Below are 25397 nucleotides of genomic sequence, written 5' to 3'. Positions count from 1 at the left end.
GATGCTGAATTCTGATTGCTAGCTTTTATTTAAGGTTTTTAATTGATGGTCATAAATAATATCGATATAATTTTTTTTTAGAGAGAGAGAGGTAGAGAGAGGTAGAGAGAGAGAGAGAATTTTTAATATTTATTTTTTAGTTATAGGCGGGCACAACATCTTTGTTTGTATGTGGTGCTGAGGATCAAACCTGGGCCGCACGCATGCCAGGTGAGTGCGCTACCTCTTGAGCCACATCCCCAGCCTCAATAATATCGATATAATTTGGTTTTGTTTGTGTGCAGTTTTACCAAATTTTGGTATCAATGGTATACTTGCTTCATAGGAAGAATTTGAAGCTTTTTTCCCCCTATGCTCTGGAACAACTTTAAAGACACTTAAATTATCTGCTTGTTAAAAGCTTCAGCATCCTTCCTCTGGAACTCTCTGGGCTTTCTGTTTTCTCAGCAGGGCAGGTAGCTAGCTCTTTGACAACAATCCCTATTTCTTCCATACGAAGTGGTTTCCATTGTTTTTCTCTTCTAACACTAGTTTTTTTGTGTGTGGCTCTTCTGCTATTTAGAAATCTTGGATTTTTCTTCTTGTCATTGCCTTTATAATTATAACTTCATATTTCCTTCATTCTCATGCATTAGGCAGTATCTGTGACTTCCATAGAAAGAAAATAATGAAACTAGCTCATATCTTACTACTTCATTTTTTTAAAAATATATATTTTTTTTAAACAGTAAACTTCATAATTACTGTTTTTTTTAAGAGAGAGTGAGAGAGGAGAGAGAGAGAGAGAGAGAGAGAATTTTTTTTTAATATTTATTTTTTTTAGTTCTCGGCGGACACAACATCTCTGTTGGTATGTGGTGCTGAGGATCGAACCCGGGCCGCATGCATGCCAGGCGAGCGCGCTACCGCTTGAGCCACATCCCCAGCCCTAAAAATATTTTTTAGTTGTAGATGGACACAATCCTTTTTTTTTTTGACACAATACTTTTATTTTATTTATTTATTTTTTTTAATGTTGGCTGAGGATTGAACCCAGTGCCTCACATGTGCTAGGCAAGTGCTCCACCACCCAGCTACAACCCCAGCTTACTACATCATTTTTGGGAACCTGTATTTACTGACCATCTGCTATGTTCCTGACACCTGAGCCTGGGGAGTGCAGGCTTGGAACCAACATCACCAGCCTATAGGGACCTCAAAGCCAAGGTGGGGAGGCAGATAACACTGTGTGGTGGATGCTATGGTTAGGATAAGGGTGGTAAGCTCTGGGGACACAGAGAGAAGAACTTAACTCAGCCCGTGAGGCAGTTTGTTAAGAAAGACCTGGGAAAAGGTCACTGGAGCAGGCCTCAAAGGATAAACAGTACCAGGCAGAGCATTTGAAGTAAAAGGATTCGAGTTGTGGTGCTTTCAGAGACTGTGAATGGTTCAAGAGGGCTGGAAATGGGATGTACCCGAAAGAGAGATGGTATCTCCTGAGGCAAAAATCAGACAACTGTCAAATTATAAAGGTTGACTGCCATACTCATGAGTATGGATGGCTTTGAGGGTGTACAACCTGTGTAGTCAGTTGGATAGGGCCCCATTCTTAGAGTTGGTGCTATGCCCTGCTGCTGCCATCTTGAAATTCCTATTCATTTCATAAACACACTTATGTTTTGTAAATGAAGTTTGGTGGTATGATAGAGCAGGCAGCTATGTGGTGGAGATACACTGGATGACCATGCAGTCTCACATAGGCATGTGCGTAGGTCTTGGATGAATCCCCAGCAGACAGGGCCCCAAGGCAGGTGGGCTGGGCCCTGGGCCCATACTGTCAGCTGAGATAGTGGCAGCAGCAGCAGTGGCCATAGAAAAAAGGGAGTCTCTCCATGGGGACAGTGTCAAGACCCTCAGTGGGAACCTGGCTCGCCTGTCTATCACCAAGCCCTGTTCCTATGATGCCTGCACAAATATTAACCCTCTGGCCTGAGGACTGAGACAGGAATTGCTGGCACTCGAGCAGTAAACCCTGTCAGTAAATTATTACAAAATAAAGCAAACACATGGACATTGTGATAAAGCATATCGTGAAGTATTAGAATTCCTTGAAGAGTTTAGAATCCATGATGTTTAAAACTGCTGTAACATTGCGAAGCAAATATCTGCAGACATAGAAATAGAGTCAAATATAAAAATTATTGCACTAGATGGAAAACAATTCTATTTTCATATGAAGCTTCAGATTAACCAAATATTAACAAGGAAGACAATTTTAAAATTGATTTTTCCTTGTAGTTGAAGTTACAGCAATAAATACATGAACAGTCATTCTAAATTATAGAGAAATCATGAAGGTACGTTCAGTTTCCTATTTTTGACCTTCACAGATTATAGGAACTGTCAAAACATTGAAGTGACATGGTATAAATTTAGATTAAAATTTAAATTCAGACTTACACTAAGCTAATTTGTTTGAAGAATTAAATCTTTTTATCTTTTTTTTTTGGGGGGGGGTACTGGGGATTGAACCCAGGGGTGCTTTACCACTGAGCTACATCCCTAGTCCTTTTTATGTTATTTTTAAATTTTGAGACAGGGTCTCACTGAGTTTCTTGGGGCCTCCCTAAGTTGCTGAGGTTGGCCTTGAAGTTGGAATCCTTCTGTCTCAGCCTCCCGAGCTGCTGGCAGGAGTGTATAACCACACCCCTGGCTAAATCTTTTTAGATAAGTTGTTTTATAAGAATCACCTGCTCTACACGTACTAAAATTTATATTTCTTTTTTTTTTAGAGGAGAGAGAGAGAGAGAGAAAGAGAGAGAGAGAGAGAGAGAGAGAGAGAGAGAGAGAGAAAGAAAGAGAGAGAGAGAGAGAGAGAGAATTTTTTAATATTTATTATTTTTTAGTTCTCGGCGGACACAACATCTTTGTTGGTATGTGGTGCTGAGGATCAAACCCGGGCCGCACGCATGCCAGGCGAGCGCGCTACCGCTTGAGCCACATCCCCAGCCCCTAAAATTTATATTTCAAAATAAATTTTCAAAAAATTTTTTCATTATGATGTCTATAAATACTTCTAACAGATACATTATCAGTTGGGGAGAGTGTGAAAAATCCTTCTGAAAATTAAAAAATTATCAGCCAGGTGCAGTGATACATGATTATACTAGTGACTTGGGAGTATGAGGCAAGAAGACTGCGAGTTTAAGATCAGCTTGGGCAACCTTTTTTTTTAAAAAATATTTTTTTGTTTTGTTTTTTAGTTGTAGTTGGACACAATACCCTTATTTTATTTATTTTTTATGTGATACTTAGGATCAAACCCCGCACATGCTAGGTGAGTGCTCTACTGCTGAGCCCCAGCCCCAACCCCAGCTTGGGCAACTTAATGAGACCCTCAGCAGTTTAGCAAAACCATATCTCAAAATAAAATTAAAGAGGGCTGGGTGGGGATATAGCTCAGTGGTAGAGCACCTGCCTAGCATGTGTAAGGTCCTGAGTTTATCAATACACCAAAAAAGTACCACCCAATACCATCCACAAAAAAAAATTCATTGCCAAAAATGACTCATGTCCCTTTGGTTATATTGATTGAAATTGAAAATCCTAAAAATAAAAATTTTGATGACCTAAAAATAATTTTGCACAAAAATGATAAACATTATGATCCTTGAAGATATAATATTAATATTCTTAGTAGTTTCATTATATAAAATAATGACATTTGAAAGTTTACATTTTTACTCATGTTACCTTATTATGTTTTACAAGTAATAAAAAATTTTAAAGGAAAAATCTAGTTTCATACCTTTAACAGCACCTTTTGCAAGGCACTGTAATCCATGCTTGTAATCCCAGTGATTCGAAAGGTTAAAGTTGTAGGATCGTAAGTTTAAGGCCAGTGTGAACAATTTAGTGAGGTCCTGAGCAATTTAGCAAGACCCTGTCTCAAAATAAAAAGTAAAAAGGGCAAGGAATCTAGCTGGGTGCCCTGGTGCTTTCCTGTAATCTTGGTGACTCAGGAGGCGAGACAGGAAGATCTTGAATTCAAAGCCAGCTTCAGCAATGGCAAGGCACTAAGCAACTCAGTGAGACCCTGTTTCCAAATAAAATACAAAATAGGGCTGGGGATGTGGCTCAGTGGTTGGGTGCCCCTGAGTTCAATCCCTAGTACCCTCCACAAAAAAGTGGAAAATATATCTCAGTAATAAAGCACCCCTGGATTCAATGCCCAATATCAAATCAACTAACAAAACTCAGCACTTTTTTTTTTTTAAAGAGAGAGTGAGAGAGGAGAGAGAGAGAATTTTTTAATATTTATTTTTTAGTTCTCGGCGGACACAACATCTTTGTTGGTATGTGGTGCTGAGGATCGAACCCGGGCCGCACGCATGCCAGGCGAGCGCGCTACCGCTTGAGCCACATCCCCAGCCCTTTTTTTTTTTAAGCCTTTTTTTTTTTTTTAATGCTTTTTGGTTAAGAGGACTTGCATTTTAATTTTCTACGGAACCCTGTAAATTACATAACTGGTGTTGCCTGTGAGATCAGTTTATGGTACATATAATGTAGGGGAAGGAGCCATACAGGGTTTTAAACAGGAATTATCACATTTGAAGAGGTGTTAAAAATAAGTACTGTTATGTCGCACCCATTCTGCTGGACTTTAAGCTCCTTGAGGACAGGGTTTGCCTGTAATTCATCTTTGTGTCTCCCAGAGTGCCTTGCATGATGGCTGGCACACATATGAGCTCAATAGAGCAGTGGTTAAAAAGGGGATCTGAAGCCAGACTTCTGGCATTAGGGCTTGTTCTACCATCTACTGGCAAATTACCCCTCTTTACTTCAGTTTCCCTTTCTGTAAAATAGGCATTGACTTCACAGAGTTTTTATGAGGATTGCATATGAAGTGCTTAGAATAATGTCTGACATTTATTATTCACTCAAAGTTAATTATTATCACTTAAAAATAAATATTTGCTGGAATTTTCTTTTTTCTTTCTTTCTTTATTTTTTTTTTCTTTTTTTTTTTCAGCTATTGGGGATCAATCCCAGGGCCATGCTCATGATAAGCAAGTGGTCGGACAATGAGCTATACCACCAACCCTTGAAGGATTTTTAACCTTGGGTAAACAAAAGAAAATGTTAGTGCAGTTTTAGAACTATTGAAGAAATAAATGGAGTCTTGACTGTATGTCAAGAGAGCACCAAATCTACGCATCAGATAATCATTTATTATTTCAGGTGCTGAAAGGATTGGACCTTCCCAATGATCTTCCACCTTACTCAGTGGGTCACCTGCCACTCAGCAAAGTAACCTAATGGAAGTTTATATGAAACTGAATAGGAATTGTTTTTTGGCTGTAGATAACAGAAAACCCATTCAAAATCCACCATGAGATGACACTTCACATCTATTAGGGTGGCTATTATTTAAAAAGGAATATAATATGAGTTGGTAAGGATGTAGAAGAATAGGAAATGTTTCTGGTGGGACTGTGAAATGGTACAGTTGCTAAGGTAAATAGTATGGCAGTTTCTCAAAAAATTATAAATAGAATTGCCATATGATCCAGCAACTTCACTTCTGGCATATACTAAATAATTGAAAGCAGGGACATGAATAGATAATTGTACATTTACAGTCATTGCAGACCAACAGCGGAAGCAATCCCAGTGTCCATTGACAGATGAATGTGTAAAAAAATGTGGTATTATATACATACAATGGAATATTATTCAGCTTTAAAAAGGAAGGAAATTCTGATACATGTTATGACATGGCTGAACCCTGAGGACATTATGCTAAGTGAAATAAGCCAATCACAAATACTGTATGATTCCATTCAGATGAGATACTGAGTTAAATTCATAAAAACAGAAAGTAGAATGGTAGTTTCCAAGATCTGAGATAGGTGGCAGAATAAGAAATTATTGTTTAGCTGGGCATGGTAGCACACATCTTTAATCCCAACGAATTAGGAGGCTGAGGCAGGAGGATTACAGTTCAAAATGAGCCTCAGCAATTTAGCAAGGCCCTAAGCAATTTAGTGAGACCCTATCTCAAAATAAAAAACACAAAAGGGCAGGGGATGTGGCTTAGTGGTTAAGTGCCCCTGCGTTCAATCCCCAGTACACAAACACACACACACACACACACACAAAAAAAAAAAAAAAAAAAAGAAGAGATGTGTGAGGGTAAAATGACAAGCCACTAGTACAAGGACACGGTTTTATGTCCCTGGAGCATAGTACAGGTGAGGGAGTGGTAGGAGAGAAGACTGGAAAAACAGAATGGAATCAAATCATCAAGGTCTTTGGCTAGGCTGTTCTTGTTTCAAGTTATTGAGGTAAAACATACATACAATAAAGTACATTAAACATAAGGCAACATTCCAACAAATTTTTCATATGTATAATCAACTCATATAATCATCATGGAGATCAAGATCTAGAACTTTTCCAGCATTCCAGAAATTTTCTTCATGCTTTTTCCCAGAATATCCATCCCCAGAGGGAACTACTATTCTGGCCTCTATCAATATTAATTAATTCTGCTTGCTCTTAAACTTCATAGAAGTGGAATTATACAAATGTACCCTTTTATATTTGGCTTCTTTTACTCACGTAATGTCTGTAACATGCCTCTGTGTTGTTGCATATATCAGAGTTTGTTCATTTTCTTTTTCTCAAGTATTCCATTGAATAAATATCTCACAATTTGTTCATTTTCTCGTTGATGTGCATCTGGGTCATTTCCAGTTCTGTGATGGCATAAATACAGTTATTATAAACCTTCCTATGTCTGTCTTTTGGTGAATGGATGCACTCTTTTCTTTTGGGCATCCACCTAGAAGTGGGCAGGCACATTCTTCTCCATAGTTATTGCCCAATATTCTTGAGTAGCTATACTAAGGGAGTTTTTACTTTGGCCTGAGGAAGTCAGGAAGTTATATGATGAAATTTACATCTGCCAGGCACAGTGGCACATGCCTATAATCCCAGCCACTCTGGAGGCTGAGGCAGAAGGATTTCAAGTTTAAAGCCAGCCTCAGCAACTTAGTGAGACCCTGTCTCTAAATAAAAAATAAAAATGGCTGGGGATGTGGCTCAGAGATTAAGCACCTCTGGGTTCAATCCTCAGTACAAAAAAAAAAAAAAAGAAAAAGAAAAAAAAGAAAGAAAGAAAGAAAGAAAAATAAATTTACATCTTACTCTCTCAGCCCCTGAATTAGATGTACTGAAAAGAGATGAGATTCTAGGGAGGGACACCTGTAGGGAATCACAAAGGAGGAGCAACAGACCAGGTGAGGGATGATGAGGCCGAGTTTGGGCAATGGGCATGGAGGAAGAGGATGGTTTAGAGAGATGGTAAGAAGATAGAAATTATGATTGGAAGTTGTGGGAAGAGAAAGAATGAAGTCCAGGATGACTGCCAGGCCTCTGACTTGGTTGCAGCAGAATGTTGGCGCTCTTCCCTGAAAGAGAGGGCACCAAGAAAGAACTGGATTGAGGAAGAAGATGAGCTCTGTTTGGAACATGTTCAATCAGAGGGACCTATAGGAAATCAAGGTAGTATCCAGTAGGCAGTAGAGGACACTGCAGACTGGTGATTTATATTATGGAATCAAGGGAATGACTTAATCATCTAGAACTTTTGGAAAGAGGATCCCAAGGTGATGATGAAGGCATTTCCTGAGAGGTGGGAGGAAAACCAGGAGTTTTCCTGCTTCGATGAAAACCTGGAGAGGGAGTGTTTCCACAAGGAGGAAGTAGTCAACCTCTCAGAGGCTGCTCAAGATGTCAGGAAAGACAGGCACTGAAAGGTACCCAGTGATACTGGGCTGGCTAGGCCTCCTGCCCCCTCAGGCCTGGTTCATGGCCTCTCAGCCTGCTGTGAGGGGACAGAGAATCAGCCTCAGTCCAGGGAAAGTGTTGTGGCCTTTCTGAGAAGTTTTGTGGGGACCTCAGCTGGACAATAGAGGGCAGACAGCAGCTACCACAGGGGCTAACCAAGTCCCTCCTGACATTGAAAGTAGTGACATTTCCCCTATGGAAATTCCCTGTTGTAAACCATATTGACTTTAATCTCAAGTGTCAGAAGGTTGCCCAGGAGTCCGAGAGCCAACCAACTGAAAGCACATTTGTATGGAAGTCAGGATAAACAAAAAAAGGGTTCAGAACATTTTTTGAGATTCACACCAATGCTGAACTTTTCCAGGAAATATGACAAAAACTTCCCTCTTAGGCAGAGAAGCACTGGGGTTTATCATTATTAATTTGTATTCCAACTGATACTTAAACTTGGGGAAACAGAGAGGGAAAGAATAGCACATGTCCTTTTTCTTTGCCAGGCCCAAGGGGATTGGAGGAGGCTCCCTAGAGTTTAATAGGCAGCTTTATGTATTTATATGCTTTGACTGGAGCTAAAGAGCTCTGTGTCACACAATGGGCAGTTTCTAGTTGGATTTTAAAAGAAATAACTTTGATCATTTCAAAAGCAATGAAGCCTGATGCAGTGGAGAGAAAAGAAGGCGGTAATTTATGGCTACCATTAAGAACACAAAGACAAAGACGGAGAGAACGTTTCACTAAGTGAAGATTTACAAATGTGTAAAAACCATCCTATGACTAGAAATAGCTGAATGTCTCTCTCAGCACCAAACACAAAAGGGGAGGGAGGGAGGAGCAGAAGACAGAAAAAGGGATGCAACCTGCCTGCCTTTGCTGCGAATGAAAAGGTCAATCTGAAAACAACTATAGAAAACTTATTTTCTCAAATTCTCCATCAAGCAGCAGCACTAGTAACACCTGCAAAGAGGCAGGCTCAGCAGGGGCCCTGGGCAGGGTGGCTACTAGCAGATAGAGATGCTGAGGGTGCAGAGGGTGGGAGTTCAGGGTAGCAAATGTGCCCCCCCCAAAAAAAATTGTGTTTGTGTGCATGACCTAAGTGGGGTTTTCTGTGACATTTGTTTTATTCGCCAAAGGAATTATCATGTGTGTTTTCATAGGAGAGAGTGGAATAAATGCTGGGCAGAGAAACTCAATGGAGAACACTCATATACCTAAGTAAGGCATTTCTTGCATCTAGGGCTTGTTTGTTCCTGAAGTGATGCTTAGTGTACAGCTGCAACCATCTCATCTGTGCCTAGGGTGATGTAGGAAGACCTGGTGCCTGTGTTCCCTTGTAAGGACTGTTAAGCTTGGAGAACCGAATGGCAGGCTGGCCAGACCTGATGTTTATGAGTTTAGATGGTCATCAATGCCACCTGCATTCCAGGAAAAGTTGGAGCCGTTTTTTGTTTGTTTGTTTGTTTTTTTGTTGCTGGCCCATTCTTGATCTCTAGACACGTTTCCCTTCAAGAAAATAACATTTAACTGGTTTACAGTGAAAGGAACATTTTTTTTTTTTTTTGCAGTGATTCTAAGTCCAGAAGTGTGTTTCTTTCTGTGACATCGTGACCCACAGTGGGACAAGTGGGCCGGTGTCTTCAAAGGGTTGTGGGATGGGAAATCAGAGGGTGTGGGTTGAGCAGTATGGAGAACGCTGCGGGTATGTGCAGGCGTCAACAGAGAAGCTGCCACTCTCTCCATTTGCATTGCTGTTTTCTTGAGTGCTACTCACAGTGTTAAGAGTATGTGTAGCCCCAAGACGGCTTTGGAGTTTGGGAACCATACTGGACACTTTCGGGGTACCCTGTAACCGAACTTTTCAGGCTAGTAAGACTATTCGTCCTCACAAGAGGTAGTGGGTCAAGTTGTAGGACACTGTGAACCGGTGGAGCACCGACAAGGTTCTTGGAGCGCTGGAGCCCAGCGGGTGCGGTAGCAGCGGTTGGTGCCGGGGACTGCGCGGGACGCGGGCACCGCCAGGCCCGTCCCGGCAGGCTGACAGCCGCCTTCGGGCCACCGCGGCCGCGCCCCCTCCGCCCGGGGCCGGGGAGGGGCAAGGGCGGGCGGGGAGGCACTGCCCCCCGCGCCGCCCGCCCCGGCCCGGGGAGGACCATGTGAAAATGAGGCCGGGGCTCGGGGAGCGGGCGGGGCCCGGCCGGGGGTGTCAGAGCGCGGCGGGCAGGGCGCCCGCACACACCTCCCGGAGCTGCCGACGCCGCGCTCGTCGCCCGCATTGCGTCGCCTTTGCCCGCAGCCGCCGCGCCTTCCATGGGTGCCGCGAGCTGCGGCCGTCCCGGGGCGACCCGGGCGCTGCTGCTGCTGCTGCCGCTGCTACTGACGGCGACCGTCCCGCCGAGCCGGGGCCGCTCCACCGGGCAGCCAGAAGGTGAGTGTCCGTCCGCTAGGGTGCACCTGGCACACCGCGGCGACTCGGACGAGAAGGCGGGCGGTGGGAAGAGTGTCCTGGGGGCCGGCAGCGCGGGACCAGGGGCTTGGCGGCTGGAGTTCGCGTGGCCCTTGCTCTCCTGGGGCCCTCACCCGCTGACCAGGCCGAGGCTCCACTATCGCTTGGGCTAGAGGCCCAGGGCCTGATTTCCCTGGCCCAGTCTCGGACCCTGGGCTATTGACAGTTTACATCCCATAGCCCAGGGACTCTGCTCCCGCCTTCCCCCAAAAGTGCCTGCTGGTCAGTTTGTAGCAGTTGAGCAGGGAGGAGAGTATTGGGGCCTCCAGGCCAGGTCCCCATTGTGTAGATGGGGAAACTGAGGGCCAAGCTTGGGGTACATCCAGGAGGCCAGAGCAGCCTTTCCCTGGCTTTTTCTTTTATATGGGAAGTTCTCCTAGTGGCCCTCGGGGTCAACTTGTATCTGCGGAATGATCGGAATGATCGCGGTTTGAAAACTTGGAAATGTCCTTAAGCAGCAACCAGCCTAGATTTTGGGCAGCCAGAGGTAAGAACTCTGGAAATTCTGCACTAACTGGACTTGTAATACTTTCAAAACTCTCGTTTTACATTAACATCCTGGAGAGGGGTCAACCCAGGAAATACTTTTGCGAAGGCCAGTTCCCAGGTGAAGAGCATGGGCAGGGGTGCGGGTGGGGCAGTTGGGCACTATATCGGGTTTGCTCCATCTGAGAGCTCTGGATAGTTTTTGCTCAGAGCCCAGGGTAAACCTCTGGGTGACAGAAAACTTCTCTCCTTTCAGAGCTGTATTGCCAATTTGGTTCTTCCCTCCGAAGGCATTTTAATGTTGTTTCCTTATGTGCCAGGCACTGTGCTGGCTTGATATCAAGGCCATGACTCAGTCAAGACATTGTCTAGTGAAGATACAGCCAGGAAATAATGACAACCCTACATGATATGTGTGCTGTGAAAGGAGAGCACAGGATAGCATATAACTCCCCTATGGTGAGAGTCATGGCAGGCTTCCAGAAGGAGGTGAATCTGAACCAAGTCTTGAAGGCCAGTTGGTGATGGTGGAGTAATTCCAATTAGAGGAAACCAGATGGACCTAGCAATAGGGACCTGGACATGGTATGGCTCATCCCAGGGCTCTCAAGCACTTTTGGTTCTGAGGAGTCAAGAGGGGTGGGCTGGTGGAAGGTGATGTTAAAGAGGGCCAAGCCAGATCACACATGACTTGGACACCAAATCAGGTGCTTGCTGTGCTCTTTTACAGATGTGGATGAGTGTGCCCAAGGGCTAGATGACTGCCATACAGATGCCCTGTGTCAGAACACACCCACCTCTTACAAGTGCTCCTGCAAACCTGGCTACCAAGGGCAGGGCAGGCAGTGTGAAGGTAAGTGACTTGGGGACCATTGTAGGTGGGCTAGTAGGGCAACTTCCACCTCCTTACCTCTCATAGTGGACACTCATGTTGGTAAAAGTGCTGCCTCCGTCTTGAATCACACCACCTGCTGTCTGAAATGTATTGCAGATCCTTAAAGCTTTGACTGTAAACATCAGGTTAGGGTTGATCATAGTTTTAACTGGCTTTGAAATGTCCTTTTGTTGAGCTTGTAGAAATGATAAGAGGTGTTTTAGTTTCTTTTGGTCCCACTCAGCCATGCTCATGGGAGAGCTGTGCCTGCCAGAGCAGGGCTGATCCTGTCTCCCTGGCGCAATATGCACCCCCTTACTGGAGATCGAGTGCTGGAATCTTGCCCTCTCCTTCTGGCTCTGGAGGCTCCGTCCTGTTCATGGCTTTGAGATGTTTGGCATTGGGACTTGCCAAGCTTTAGAGCTACACCTTATCTGAGCTGAAATTTCACCCTTGAAAGATGTGTGTAAAGGAGTATTTTAACCGTTAGTGCTTCAGATCTGGGAATGCAAAGTCCAGACTCTGCCCACTGGGGATTAGTTCAGTGTCATGAACTTTAAAGTTCAGAACTTGATGGAGACTGGGCACTCACAGGAGAAGGCTGTTCTTAGGGATGGAAATCATCATACAGTGGAGCTGGTAGGCTCTTCATGGAGCTCTGGTCCAATCTATCACTCAGATGGGGACATCGAGGCTCAGGGGATTTGTGGCAATGATCACACAAGTCTGCTGGTGGAAAAAAGGTCATGTCTCTACCCCGATTCTGTCCCAGCTCCACCTCTCTTATATATTCACTCAGCTTGTTTCTGTCCCCCTTTGGTTGGGTAAGAAATCATACTATTTATTTATTTAGCAGCACTGGAATTGGAACTCAGGGTCTATCTACCATAGAGCAACATTCCTAGTCATTTTAATTTTTTTTTTTTTTATTTTGAGGCAGGGTTTCTAAATTGTCCAAGCTGGCCTTGAACTTGCGATCCTACAGCCTTAGCCTCCTGCCTTCACCTCCCGAGTAGCTGGGATTTCAGGCTTGCACTACTGAACCTGGCCAGAAATCCTACTATTTATATTACTTATAGTCTTCCTATGCAGGAAGAAGTTTAAAATTGATGAGGTGCATTGAATTCATTCCTGCAACTCCCTCCTGCCTCTGGACCCAATCCCTTTAGTCTGAGAGGTTTTATACTCTTTACAACTTGGGCTTAACCCTGGCAGAAACTGACCTGAATACTTGCAGGATCTAAACCTACATAGTGAGTAGTCAAAGTCCCTGCTAAGCACTTTGAAAAATACCTCATTAGACAGGAGGAAAACTTTTAATACATACCTATTTTAGTGCCTTTTAATGACCTCGTGTTCAAACCCTAATGTTTCAAACCAATCTGTTTCATCTTGTGGCCTCTGAGTAATGAAGGTTCTTGGTGTTTGGAACAGTGTGTAATATCTAGTACTGCCTGGTATGTGGTAAACACTCGTTCTTGTTCTTTTGTTTTGTTTTATTTTGGTACTGGATTGGAACCAGGGAGGCTCTACCACTGAGCTACATCCCTAGTTCTTTCTGTTTTTTTAAATTTTGAGACAGAATCTCACAATAAGTTGCACAGGCTAGACTTGAACTTGCAATCCTCCTTCCTCAGCCTCCTAAATATCTAGGATTACAGACATGCACCATCGTGCCTGGCACTAGTTTTTAAATAAATGACTGTGCAAGATGAGCTCAATCATTGACACCTTGACACAAGGTATTTTCCAAAAATACTCGAACCTGTGAATGAAATATCTAGGTACAGAATATTTAGATGATTAAAGAGGTGACTGTCAAGTGCATTTGTAGTATTGTAGCAATGACTTAATCTCTCCCAGCCCCCACCTCCTGGTCTTACCTGAGACATCCTGGGATTTGAAAAATGGAATTATAATGGGAAAATTTGGGTTTTGTGGTAGGTAAAGACACTCCTTGGGAAATCATTTGGGAAACTCTCTTTTGTGCCAGAGAAGCGCAGATCTGAGTCAGGTTCACAGTCAGGGAGGGATTGGTGGTCCCTCTTTAAAACCCTTGTGTTTGTGAAGCCACGTTTGTATTTTTCTCAGAGGCAGGCAGCCACAGCCATCTCTGACAGCCATCTCTGTCTCTGTCTCTCTCTTGCTCTGCCCTGTGTCTTGGGAGGTCAAAAGACTTCCAGAAACAAACATCTCTATGCCAATTCCTCCATATCACACCCTCTCTGTATTAAATATTCTAATTGCAGTATCAGAATTCACATGTTGCTTCTCTGCTTGGGGGAAAAAATCACATTTTTACCATGTGTATATAACATATCTTGTAGTCACTGTATATTCTCCAGGGGCACAAAACTGTGTCATTGGTTTCTTTTAGATAAAATATGTCTTTAATAAATGATGTCTCAAGTGACACCTGGCAAGAGTTTCCTTACTCTGAGCTCTTGTTTGACATATTACAAGTGAAATTGAATTGCTAGCAGAGTACAATAGAAAAAGGCTACTATTTAGTTTAAAATAACTAATAATTGGCATTGTTGTTTTTATATATTTCGATTTGCTTTTAAATAATCTATGATTATTGTTATAAAAAATCAAAATGCAAAAATGTTGAGAAAATTAAAGCACTTCTCATCCCTTTACCCACAGGTAATCACTGTTAACAACAAATACATATTCTTGGGGCTGGGGATGTGGCTCAAGCGGTAGCGCGCTCGCCTGGCACGCGTGCGGCCCGGGTTCAATCGCGCTCGCCTGGCATGCGTGCGGCCCGGGTTCAATCCTCAGCACCACATACAAACAAAGATGTTGTGTCCGCCAAAAACTAAAAAAAAATAAATAAATATTAAAAAAATTCTATCTCTCTTTCTCTCTCTCCTCTCTCTTTAAAAAAAAATACATATTCTTTGTACTATCATGTTAAACTAAAATCTGAGGGCTGGGGTTGTGGCTCAGTGGTAGAGCTCACTTGTGCGAGGCCCTGGGTTCGATCCTCAACACCACATAAAAATAAATAAATAAAACAAAGATATTGTGTAGAACTGAAAAATAAAATATTTAAAAAAAAACCTAAAACCTGAAATGATTTGGTGTTTTGAATACTTGTAGTATTAATGTTGTGAGTCAGAATATCCCTGTTTAGTTTGGATTTCTTGCTCCAAGAGTTCAGAAATGGAAATTTTCTTTTAAGAAGGAAAAGGAGAGAAATAAAGATTGTAAGGATTCAAAGATGTGGATATTCATAGATATTACTCCTTTATCTGTGTTGCTGTGTTTACTAATTTTTTAGTCTCTGGGGCCCAACCCAAGGTATCATTTGTGCTGTGATTCTCACCAGCCTCACTGCTCATAATTACTCTCACAAATGGGAACTGGGTTTGCCTGGAGTGACTGGAATTATCTTCCATAAAGTTTCTTCTACAAAATATTAGAGGAATGGAAGTATGGGCCTGAAATAAGTAGTTTTTTTTAAATAATGTGATTCAGAAGTGGCTTTAGATAAGTGATTGAGCCACTGAGCTACATCCCTGGCCCTTTATATATATATTTATTTTAAAGAGAGAGTTGGGGGGAGAGAGAGAGAGAGAGAGAGAGAGAGAGAGAGAGAGAGAGAGAGAGAGAAATTTCTTTAATATTTATTTCTCAGTTCTCGGCGGACACAACCTCTTTGTTTGTATGTGGTGCTGAGGATCGAACCCAGGCTGCACGCATGCCAGGGGAGCGCGCTACCACTTGAGCCACATCCCCAGCCCCCTTTATATTTTTTATTTCGAGTGCAGAACAGTAAAGAATTCATCTATGTCCTTTGCTCATCTTACTCTAATTTTACTAGCTTACAAAACCAGAAAATTAACACGGGCATAATGTTATTCACTAAATTGTAAATGTTATTCGGATTTCACCAATTTCCCCCTGATATTATTTTTCTGTTCCAGAACTGAATTCAAGGTCCCACAGTATATTCAGCCGGTGCTTCTCTCTTGTCTCACCCAATCTGTAACACTTCTTCAGTCTTTCCTGGTGTTTCATGACATTGACATTCTTTTTTTTTTTTTTTTTATGAATACTGCTGGCTTTGTTTGTCTTATGTTTTCTCAAGATAAGAATTGATATAAGGGGCTGGGGTTGTAGCTCAGTGGTAGAGAGCTTGCCTAGCACATGTGAGACACTGAGTTAGATCCTCAGCACCACATAAAAATAAATAAATAAAGTTATAAAGAAAAAAAGAATTGATATAAGAGAATGTCTTGTGTTTTCCAATGATAAGATTGAGATTATTTATTTGGGGCAGGACCACCATAGAAATGCTGTGTGTTCTTTTCAGTGGATCACATCAGGGAGACAGATGTCATCATATTCCATTTCTAGCTTTTTTTAACCTTGGTCACCTGGTTAAGACAGTATCTGCTGGGTTTCTCCACTTCATAGTTACTACTGGTTTCCCATTACAATAGAAACATATTTGGGGAAGATACTTTGAGCCCAGGGTCAATATTGTTTCTTCTTAAATGTTTATCTAAGGATGTTGGGATACAGTTCTGGATCTTCCCTGCAACAATTATTACTGTGATGTGTGCCTACATTTTTTTTGTACTTTCCTCATTCCTCATACATCTATTAATTGAGATTCTTCTTAAGAAAAAACTGCTTTTTCTTTCCTATTTATTTATGCATTTATTTATGTATGTACTTATACAACACTGTGGACTTATGGGAGTTGATTTTATTATATGTATAATAATTTATTTTTGGCTCAAATCATTCCAGCTTCAGCCATTGGGATTTCCTTCCCATTGTTTCCTGTGTCATTCTGACATCTGTTTTTTGAGAAATTCCTGATTTTCTGGTATTTTAAGATGCTTGGGTTAAATCTTATTTTTTCTTATCTTCAACCCTGGAATCATCCACTTCTCTAATGCAGTCTGACCCCTTTAATTGGAAAATGGTACACTGACACTTTGGATTCCATATCAATATCAAAAATTCAGTATTCCTCTTTAATTATTATTATTATTATTATTATTATTATTATTATTATTATTATTATTATTTTGGTACCAGGGATTGAACTCAGGGGCACCTAACCACTGAGCCACATCCCCAGCCTATTTTGTATTTTATTTAGAGACAGCGCCTCATTGAGTTGCTTAGTGCCTCACTTTTGTTGAGGCTGGTTTTGAACTCCCGATCCTTGTGCCTCTGCCTCCTGAGCTGTGGGGATTACAGGCATGTGCCACTGCATCCAGCTGCTCTTTGTTTATTTATAACTTCTTTCTCCAACAGTGAGAAGTCTGGCTCTCATTATCTGCAATGTGTTTACCTCTTTGTTTAATCCTAATATAGACACAAGTATTTATAGAGTTACTGAGCCATAACCCTGTGAGTAAACCAGATTTACTAACTAGAATATAGCATACAACTATTTTTTATTTTAGCTCTAAAACATCCAATTAGACATCCATTTCTTTTCTATTCCTATTCCTTTCAGTGTGGTACTTTTCTTTCCTATTCCTTTCAGTGTGTTTATGTTATTAATTTATAATACATTAGGTTCATTTGTTCCTTTTTGTGTTTTGTTTTTATCACCCTACCTCTCACCCCATCTCCTGGTTGGTTGTATATATGTGTGTATACATCTATGTATAAAAATCATCATTATGGTTCTAAGAATCAAAGCTATTCAAAAATGTACCTCAGAGAAGTGTGGCTCCCTCCTCATTTCTGTTACCCTGTTCCTCTCTCTCCATCTTTCCACTCCTTTCCTCATTCCTTGTAGGTCACCAGTCTCTGTAGTTTCTGGTTTGTGCTTTCTTTATTTCTTTTGGACAAGTAAACAGATAAATTTGTGGTGGTTTTTTTTTTTTAGCAACTTTACTGATGTATAACTTACCAACCATAACATCATCATTTGCCTTTTTTGTTTTTGGTAGTACTGAAGATTGAACTCAGGGGTGCTCTATTTCTAAGTTATACCATCAGCTCTTTTCTTTATGGGGGGTGGTACCAGGAGTTGAACTCAGGGGTACTTGACCACTGAGCCACATCCCTAGCCCTATTTTGTATTTTATTTAGAGACAGGGTCTCACTGAGTTGCTTAGTGCCTTACTTTTCCTGTAGCTGGCTTTGAACTGGTGATCCTCCTGCCTCAGCCTCCGTAGCCACTGGGATTACAGGCATGCACCACTATGCCTGACACCATCAGGTCTTTTTATTTTATTTTTAATTTTTTGGTACTGGGGATTTAACTCAGTGGCACTTTATCACTGAGCTACATTCCCAGATCTTTTTATTTTTAATTTTGAGACAGGGTCTTGCTAAGTTGCTTAGGGCCTTGCTAAGTCATTAAGGGTGACCTTGAACTTGGGATCTTCCTGCTTCAACCTTCCAAGTTGCTGAGATCAATGGTATGTACCACCTATACCTCGATTTTAATTTTATTTATTTATTTATTCTTTTGGTACCGGGTATTAAACTCAGGGGCACTCAACCACTGAACCACATCCCCAGCACTGTTTTGTATTTTATTTAGAGACAAGGTCTCACTGAGTTGCTTAATGTCTCTCTTTTGCTGAAGCCTCAGCAAAAAAGGCTGACTTTGAACTCTTGATCCTCCTGCCTCAGCCTCCTGAGCTGCTGGGATTACAGGTGTGTGCCACCGCACTCAGCTTTTTATTTTGTTTTTGAGACAGGTTCTCCCTAAATTGCTGAGACTGGCCTTAAACTTGCAATCCTCTTGCCTCACCCCTCCAAATTGCTGGGATTATAGGTTAGTGCTACCATGCTTAGCTGATAGGAGAATTTTGAAGAGATTTTTATACATCTGTGTTCATAGCATCATTTACAATAGCCAAAAGGTATAAACAATCAAAATGTTCACCTGACATTGGATGAATGGATAAGCAAAATGTGCTGCATACATATAATAGAACTATTGTTCATCCTTACAAAAGAAGGAAACATAAACTAGGGGCTGCAATCCCAGCAACCTCACAATGTGCCTGTAATCCCTTGTCCTTACAAGTTCAAGGCCAGCCTCACCAATTTAGTGAGCTTCTGAGCAATTTAGTGAGATTCTTTCTCAAAATAAAAAAACTGAGGATGTAGCCCTGTGGTAGAGCAGGGCCTAGGTTCAGTTATTGGTATCAAAAAAATAAAATCTTGTCACATACTTAATTGGGGTAAACTTTGAGAACATTATACTAACTGAAATAAGTCAGTTATCAAGAGACAAATAGTTTGAATCTATGTATCTGAGATACTTAGAATAGTCCAAATCAAAGAGACTGAAAGTAGATGGTGATTGCCAGAGGCTGGGGTGGAGATTAGGAGTTAATTGTTTAATGGGTAAAAAATTTTAATTTTACAAGATGAAAAGATGTAATGGAGATGAATTGAGGTGATGATTGCACAACATTATGAATGATTTAATAATACTGAACCATACACTTAAAAAAAGGAAAAGAAACTACTAAACTGTTTTCCAAAGTGGTTGTGCTATTTTATGTTCTCATCAGCAATGTATGGCAAAAGGATCCCCATTTTTCCACATCTTTGTCAACATTTGTTATTGTCTGTCATTGTTATTATTCAAGTGAGTGTGAAATGGTAGTCTTAATTTGCATTTCTCTAGTCATTAATAGTATGAGCATTTTTTTCATGTGCTTATTAGCCATTGGCATACCATTTTTGATCAAATGTCTTTATCTTTCTTTTTTCTTTTTTTACCATTTCTTTCTTTTTTTTTTTTTTTTTTGGTCAGTGGACTTTTATTTTATTTATTTATTTTTATGTGGTTCTGAGAATAAAACCTAGTGCCTCACACATGCTAAGCAAGCACTCTACCATTGAGCTACAACTCCAGCCCCTGAAATGTGTTTTTAAATCTCTTGCCCTTTAAAATTCAGTTGTCTCATTATTTTTAAGTCCTTGGTAAAGCATATGACTTGCAATTACTTTCTCTGACTCTGTGGTTTATCTTCATATTCACCCTTGCCCACTCACCCTACTTACTGGGGATTGAACCCAGGGGCACTTTACCACTGAGCTAGAAACCCAACTTTTATTATTTATTTATTTTTATTTTTTATTTTACAGTTGGACACAATACCTTTATTTCACTCATTTATTTTTTACGTGGTGCTAAGGATTGAACCCAGGATCCAGCGTGTGCGAGAGGAGTGCTTTACCTCTGAGCCACAACCCTAGCCCTATTTATTTATTTTTTTATTTTGAGATAGGGTCACTAAGTTGCCCAGGCTGGCCTTGAACTTGAAATTTTCTTGCCTCAGGCTCAGCTTGCATTACAGGTGGGTACCATCAGGCCAGGATTGTCTTTATTTTGTTTTTAAGACAGGGTCTTGCTAAATTGCTGAGGCTGGCTTTGAACTTGTGATCCTCCTGCCTCAACCTCCCAAGATGCTGGGATTATAGGCATATGCCACATCTTTATTTTCTTAATGTCTTTTGAAGTATAAAAGTTGTAAATTTTGATGAAGTCCATTAAATTTATGCATTATGAGTTTGGTGTTGTATGAAAGAAATCTTTACGAGGGTAAATTCTCAAAAACTTTTCTCTTAAAAACTTTATAATTCTTACATTTAGGTCTATGATCCATTTTAAGTTGCTTTTTGTATATAGTAGGAGGTAATGGTTAAAATATTTTTTGCATGTGTATTTTCCATTATTCATCACCATTTAATGAAAAGACTATGATTTCTCCCAATGAATGCCTTAACACTTTTGTCTAAAATCAAGTGACCATAAATCAAAGGTTTATTTCTGAATTCTCAGTTCTGTTCCATTGATCCATATGTCTCTTTATGCCTATACACACTGTCTTGGTTAAGTATAGCTTTGTAGTAAGTTAAATTTCCCCAAATGTGTTCTCATCTTTCAAAATTGTTTTGACTCTTCTGAAACTTTTGTATTTTCATATAAATTTTAGGACAAGCTTGTCAAGTTCTATAAAAGTGTGCTCAAATTGTGTGTGTGTGTGATTTTTTTATTGTCTTATTTCTTACATGAAAACATGCTACATATACTTTTTTGCATTTTGATTTTTTTCCACTAAATAGTGTATTCTAAAAATTACTTCAAGTCAGTTCATGGAAAACATCTTTACTTTTTTATAGTTGTATAATACTACCATCAAGTAGATTTACCATATTCAATAAACCTGTCTCCTGTATATGGACTTTTAGGTTGTTTTCAGTATTTTGTAATTTCAAACAATGCTTCCATGAATAATTTGGTGTATTTTTTATTTTTCTGCTGTTGGGTGAATTCTGAGATGTGGAATGGCTAGCTACAAGTCATAGGTCAAAGACATAGCACCTGTTTGATTTACTTCTGTTTTATTCCTTAGACATTGATGAATGTGAAGATGAATTCAATGGAGGCTGTGTCCATGACTGTTTGAATATTCCAGGCAATTATCGCTGCACTTGTTTTGATGGCTTCATGTTGGCTCATGATGGTCATAATTGTCTCGGTAAGGAGAACCTTTAGAAACGGCAGTTCTCATCTCCCCACCCCTTTATTTCCTTTGGTGAAAACCTAGTTATTAAGACAAAAATGGCTTCAGAGATTTGTGTTTTCCTGACCCATGGAAATGAGACTCCCCGCCGGGCATTATGTGGAACACCTGTAACCCCAGCTAGCTACTAAGGAGGCTGAGGCAGAAGGTCTGTGAGTTAGAGACAGCCTGAGTAATTTAGTGAGACCCTGTCTCAAAATAAAAAATAAAAAGGTCTGGGGATGGTGTTCAGTGGTACAGCTTCCCTGGGTTCAATCCCCAGTACTGTCCCCTGCACTCTGCCCCCACTAAAAAAAATTCAGACTCCCTAAGAGAAAATCAGGTACATGATTTATCTATAACATAGACCCATCAGTCCAAGGAGATAGGTAGACATTGTCATTATTATTTACTGATTATCTGTCATTGATTTGTCACCTTTAAGATCTTTGATTTTGTGTTGAAAAGATCCTGACTTATAGCCATTTCTTTAATGTTTTAAGTGTCATTATTCTGAATTAGCCCTGAAGACTTTAATGTTGGCTTGGGTCACAGCCAGATAGACCCCCTTCTTTTTTTTTTGAAAGAGAAAGAAAAATCAAACAGAAACTTTCCAGGAACATCCTCTTAGTAGTCCACAAAACAGAAACATCTGTTGGAGTTTCAGTCCTTGAATTAGAGACTGCAGAGTGTTGTTTACATCAATTCCTATACCAGAAATAAAATGGAACTTAGAAATAGTGAGCAGTTGGATGGGGCTGAGTGCTGGGAAGTCTTTGAGGACTCAGCACACCTGCCAGGTAGGTGTTTGTACTTTGCTTTTTGCGGGGTGGGGGGTACCAGGGATTGACTCAGGGGCACTTGACCACTGAGTCACATCCCCAGCCCAATTTTGTATTTTATTTAGAGACAGGGTCTCCCTGAGTTGCTTAGTGTCTCACTTTTGCTGCTTTGAACTCGAGATACTCCTACCTCAGGCTCCAGAGCCTCTGGGATTACAGGCATGTACCACCACGCCCAGCTGTGTTTTTTTTAATTTTTATTTTATTCTTTTTTATTGGTTGTTCACAACATTACAAAGCTCTTGACATATCATATTTCATACATTAGATTGAAGTGGGTTATGAACCCCCAATTTTACCCCAAATGCAGATTGCAGAATCACGTCGGTTACACATCCACAATTTTACATAATGCCCTATTAGTAATTGTTGTATTCTGCTACCTTTCCTATCCCCTACTATCCCCCCTGTTTTTTTTTTAATTTATTTTTTTTAGTTGTAGTTGGACATGATACCTTTATTTATTTATTTATTTTTATGTGGTGCTGAGGATTGAACCCAGGGTCTTGCACGTTTGAGGCGAGCGCTCCATCACTGAGCCACAAACCTAACTCTGTGGTTTGCTTTTTAAGGCTGGCATTACCAACTGTACAGGAGGTCATTACGGGAGATAAATGGCATCAGGGTCCTTTGACACTGATGACCCTTCATGTGTTTGACTTGCTTATTTCTATAAAGCCAACCAAGAAGTAACTTGAGCCAGGCTCTGACTCTGGGAACAGCTATTTAGATGTCCCTTAGTGGTTTGTAGGGAATGGTCACTTGATCAAATGCTTTGAGATCAGCATTAAAGGGCCTAGGAAAGCTGGGTGTAGTGGCCCATGCCTGTAATTCCAGCACCTTGGGAAGCTGAAGTGGGAGGATCATGAGTTCAAAGCCAGCCTCGGCAATATAGTGAGACCCTAAGCAACTCAGAGAGACCCTATTTCTAAATAAAATATAAAAAAGGGCTGAGGATATAGCTCAGTGGTTAAGTGCCTCTGGTTCATTCTTCAGTATCAAAAAAATAAATAAAGAAAAAAGAAAAGAAAAGGAAAGAAAGAAAGAAAGAAAGAAAGAAAAAAAGGCCTTAGGCAGAAGTTGTGTTTTGAGTGGTGGAGTTCTGGAGTGGAGTGGAGAGTATTTCCATTTGGGATGCAACCCAGATGTGACCTTTATCCCATTTCAGTATCTTCTGTAGCTCCATTCTCACTTAGATTCTGTCCTTTGCTATCTGTGCCCTATGGGAGAGGCCAGGCTTTGGGTACACAGCCTTGAAAGCCTGAAGTGTCAGTAAGATTTGATTGAAGACCAGGGAAGCAACCACCTCTCTGCAAACTTTCTAGGCAGTCAGTGTCAAAAAAGACACATTAAAGAGACAGTCCTGAGACAGGAATGAATTGCAATGAATTAAAAACTCTGAAAAGGGAAGTTCTTTTTCTGTTGGGAGGCTTACAGTATGGGTTTTTTGTTTGCTTTGTTTTCCATTTTCAGCGGGGAGATTTCCCTTTGATTTGCCAACAGTGGCATTCTGAGGATTTATATCTGATGGCAGACCCAGTCATTATGGTTATGCTCTGATCCACAGCCTTTGGGAAAATGTGAGCTTCCTAAGAGCAAAAAGCTGACCCATCCAAGGCTTCAGGACCTGGGCCAGGGCAGGTGGGATGGTTCTAAGTACAGGCCTGCTCAGAAATCCTGAGGCCTGGATTCTTGCTTTGCCTTGGCCAGTAACATAGTAGGGTATTTCATCAGGGTATTTCCATTTCTCCTCCTCGGGTCTCTTTTGTGAACTTGGTGACAAACATCTGCCTTACAGAGAGACCCTGAACATCCACTAAGCATATCTGCAGGGGCTAAGGATTCTTTAAAAGGAAGGCATGAGAAGATGAAGTCCATTTGGAAGAGTGGGACCAGTATACATAGTGACTGCCACTCAGACCAGAAAGGGTCAGTGCAGTTTGTGGCAGGAAAAGAAGGTCAGGACCCAAACTCTTTGGGAATGGCAGGTTCCTTTGATGACCCCTTCCTTCTCATCAGCCCCCTAGCCATACATTAGCCACAAATGTATTAGCCAGAGTATAGAGTACTGGCACCAAACCCAGGGTGTTCTGAGATCCTGAATGCCCATAAGCCTGAGAAATGAATGCAGCCCACCCTGCCTGAGTTCTGAGTTGATAGAGTGCCTGGGAGCTCATCGTAGCCGTTTGGCTTCATAGCAGCAGTTCTCAGTCTTCACCTCACTTGAAAAATCACCTTTAACCATTGCTATTGCCTTGGCTTCACCCAAACCCAGTTCTATGTGTGTCTCTGGAAGAGGAGTACAGCAATCTGGGTGCTAACATGCGGGCAAGGCTTAGAACCCCTGTCCTGTAGTCTAGAGAAGCTCACAGGCCTGATGATATTTATTTGTGCATGTGAAAACACACTGTTGTGTTCATCTAATCATGGTGTGACACTCAATGACACAGTTCTGATTGCTCTGGAGAAAAAACAGTGGGTTAAATGTGAGGTGGGCACATTTAATCCTGGATGTGGTGCTGAGGGAAACAGCTCTCCTGCTCACTTTGAGTCCTCCATGTGGAACACCAAGGCCAGGTGTGTCTCAGCTCGGCTCATCCTCTGGAATGTGCTTCCTTCACCCTTTGGCATAGACAAGGGTGAGTTTGTTAGGCTTTAGGGGATGGCTCAAGTCCCATCAGTTTAGTCAGGCATCTGCTTTGTAGTGTGGGAGGACAGATGCCTGTAAGATCTGAGGCTTGAAACCAGATAACAGACATTTAAATGTGAATTTTCTGGTTACAGATATGCCCAGGAGCTAGTGATAGGCATATGAGGAATTAGACTGAAGAAAATAAACTGTTTTCTTTCCCCCTCTGTATTGGAGATTGAACCCAGGGGTACTTTACCATTGAGCTCTTTCTGCAGCTCTTTTCATTTTTTTTGGACACAGGATTCTGCCTCCCTAGTAGCTAGGATTAAATTGCTTTCTAATCAGCCTTCTTCACAAAGAGTCTTTGTGGCATCTGAGACTCTTCTTGAAGTTTTTTCTTCTTTGGTTCTGGTGATGCTCCTGTATGGATAGTTAACGACTACCTGCTGTGTTCTAGGGCTGAGTTAATTAAAACAAAAATCTTGTCCTCAAGGAGTTTGCAGTCTAGTGGCGATGGATAGGTAAAAGGTCTTGAAGATGCACCTGGGTAAATGTTTCAGTGAGGGGTGCACAGGGTGCTGTGGCCACAGTGGGAAGAAAGGCCTTTCTAAGCCTATCTAGGGTATGAATGCAGGAGCAGGTTGGGGAGGCCTCCTTTCTCCCTGCATTCCTGGCCTTTCCTCTGAGGCTACTTGTCCCTCCTCTACCTGCTTCC

The 25397-nt window shown here is 41.4% G+C and overlaps 1 protein-coding gene across 4 annotated transcripts in view; it reads left to right on the top strand.

Annotated features, from left to right (window-relative positions):
* Positions 1 to 9737: 9737 nt before the first annotated feature.
* The window catches only part of SCUBE2 (signal peptide, CUB domain and EGF like domain containing 2), a 77240-nt gene continuing 61580 nt past the window's right edge, over positions 9738 to 25397 (top strand). Inside the window, exons 1-3 of one of the 4 annotated variants that reach the window (XM_081282522.1) lie at positions 9738 to 10255; positions 11550 to 11672; positions 21059 to 21184. In XM_081282522.1, coding sequence (XP_081138648.1) covers positions 10138 to 10255; positions 11550 to 11672; positions 21059 to 21184 — 367 coding nt within the window. In that variant the 5' untranslated portion in view covers positions 9738 to 10137. The remainder of the gene's footprint in view (positions 10256 to 11549; positions 11673 to 21058; positions 21185 to 25397) is intronic. The other 3 variants (XM_081282523.1, XM_081282521.1, XM_081282524.1) reach the window with 3 other exon arrangements.

Source organism: Spermophilus citellus, assembly GCF_964194105.1.
Source record: "Spermophilus citellus genome assembly, chromosome: 2".
NCBI lineage: Eukaryota > Metazoa > Chordata > Mammalia > Rodentia > Sciuridae > Spermophilus > Spermophilus citellus.
The sequence above is the reverse complement of the archived record's forward strand: the minus strand, read 5'-3'. Positions and strand labels throughout refer to the sequence as shown.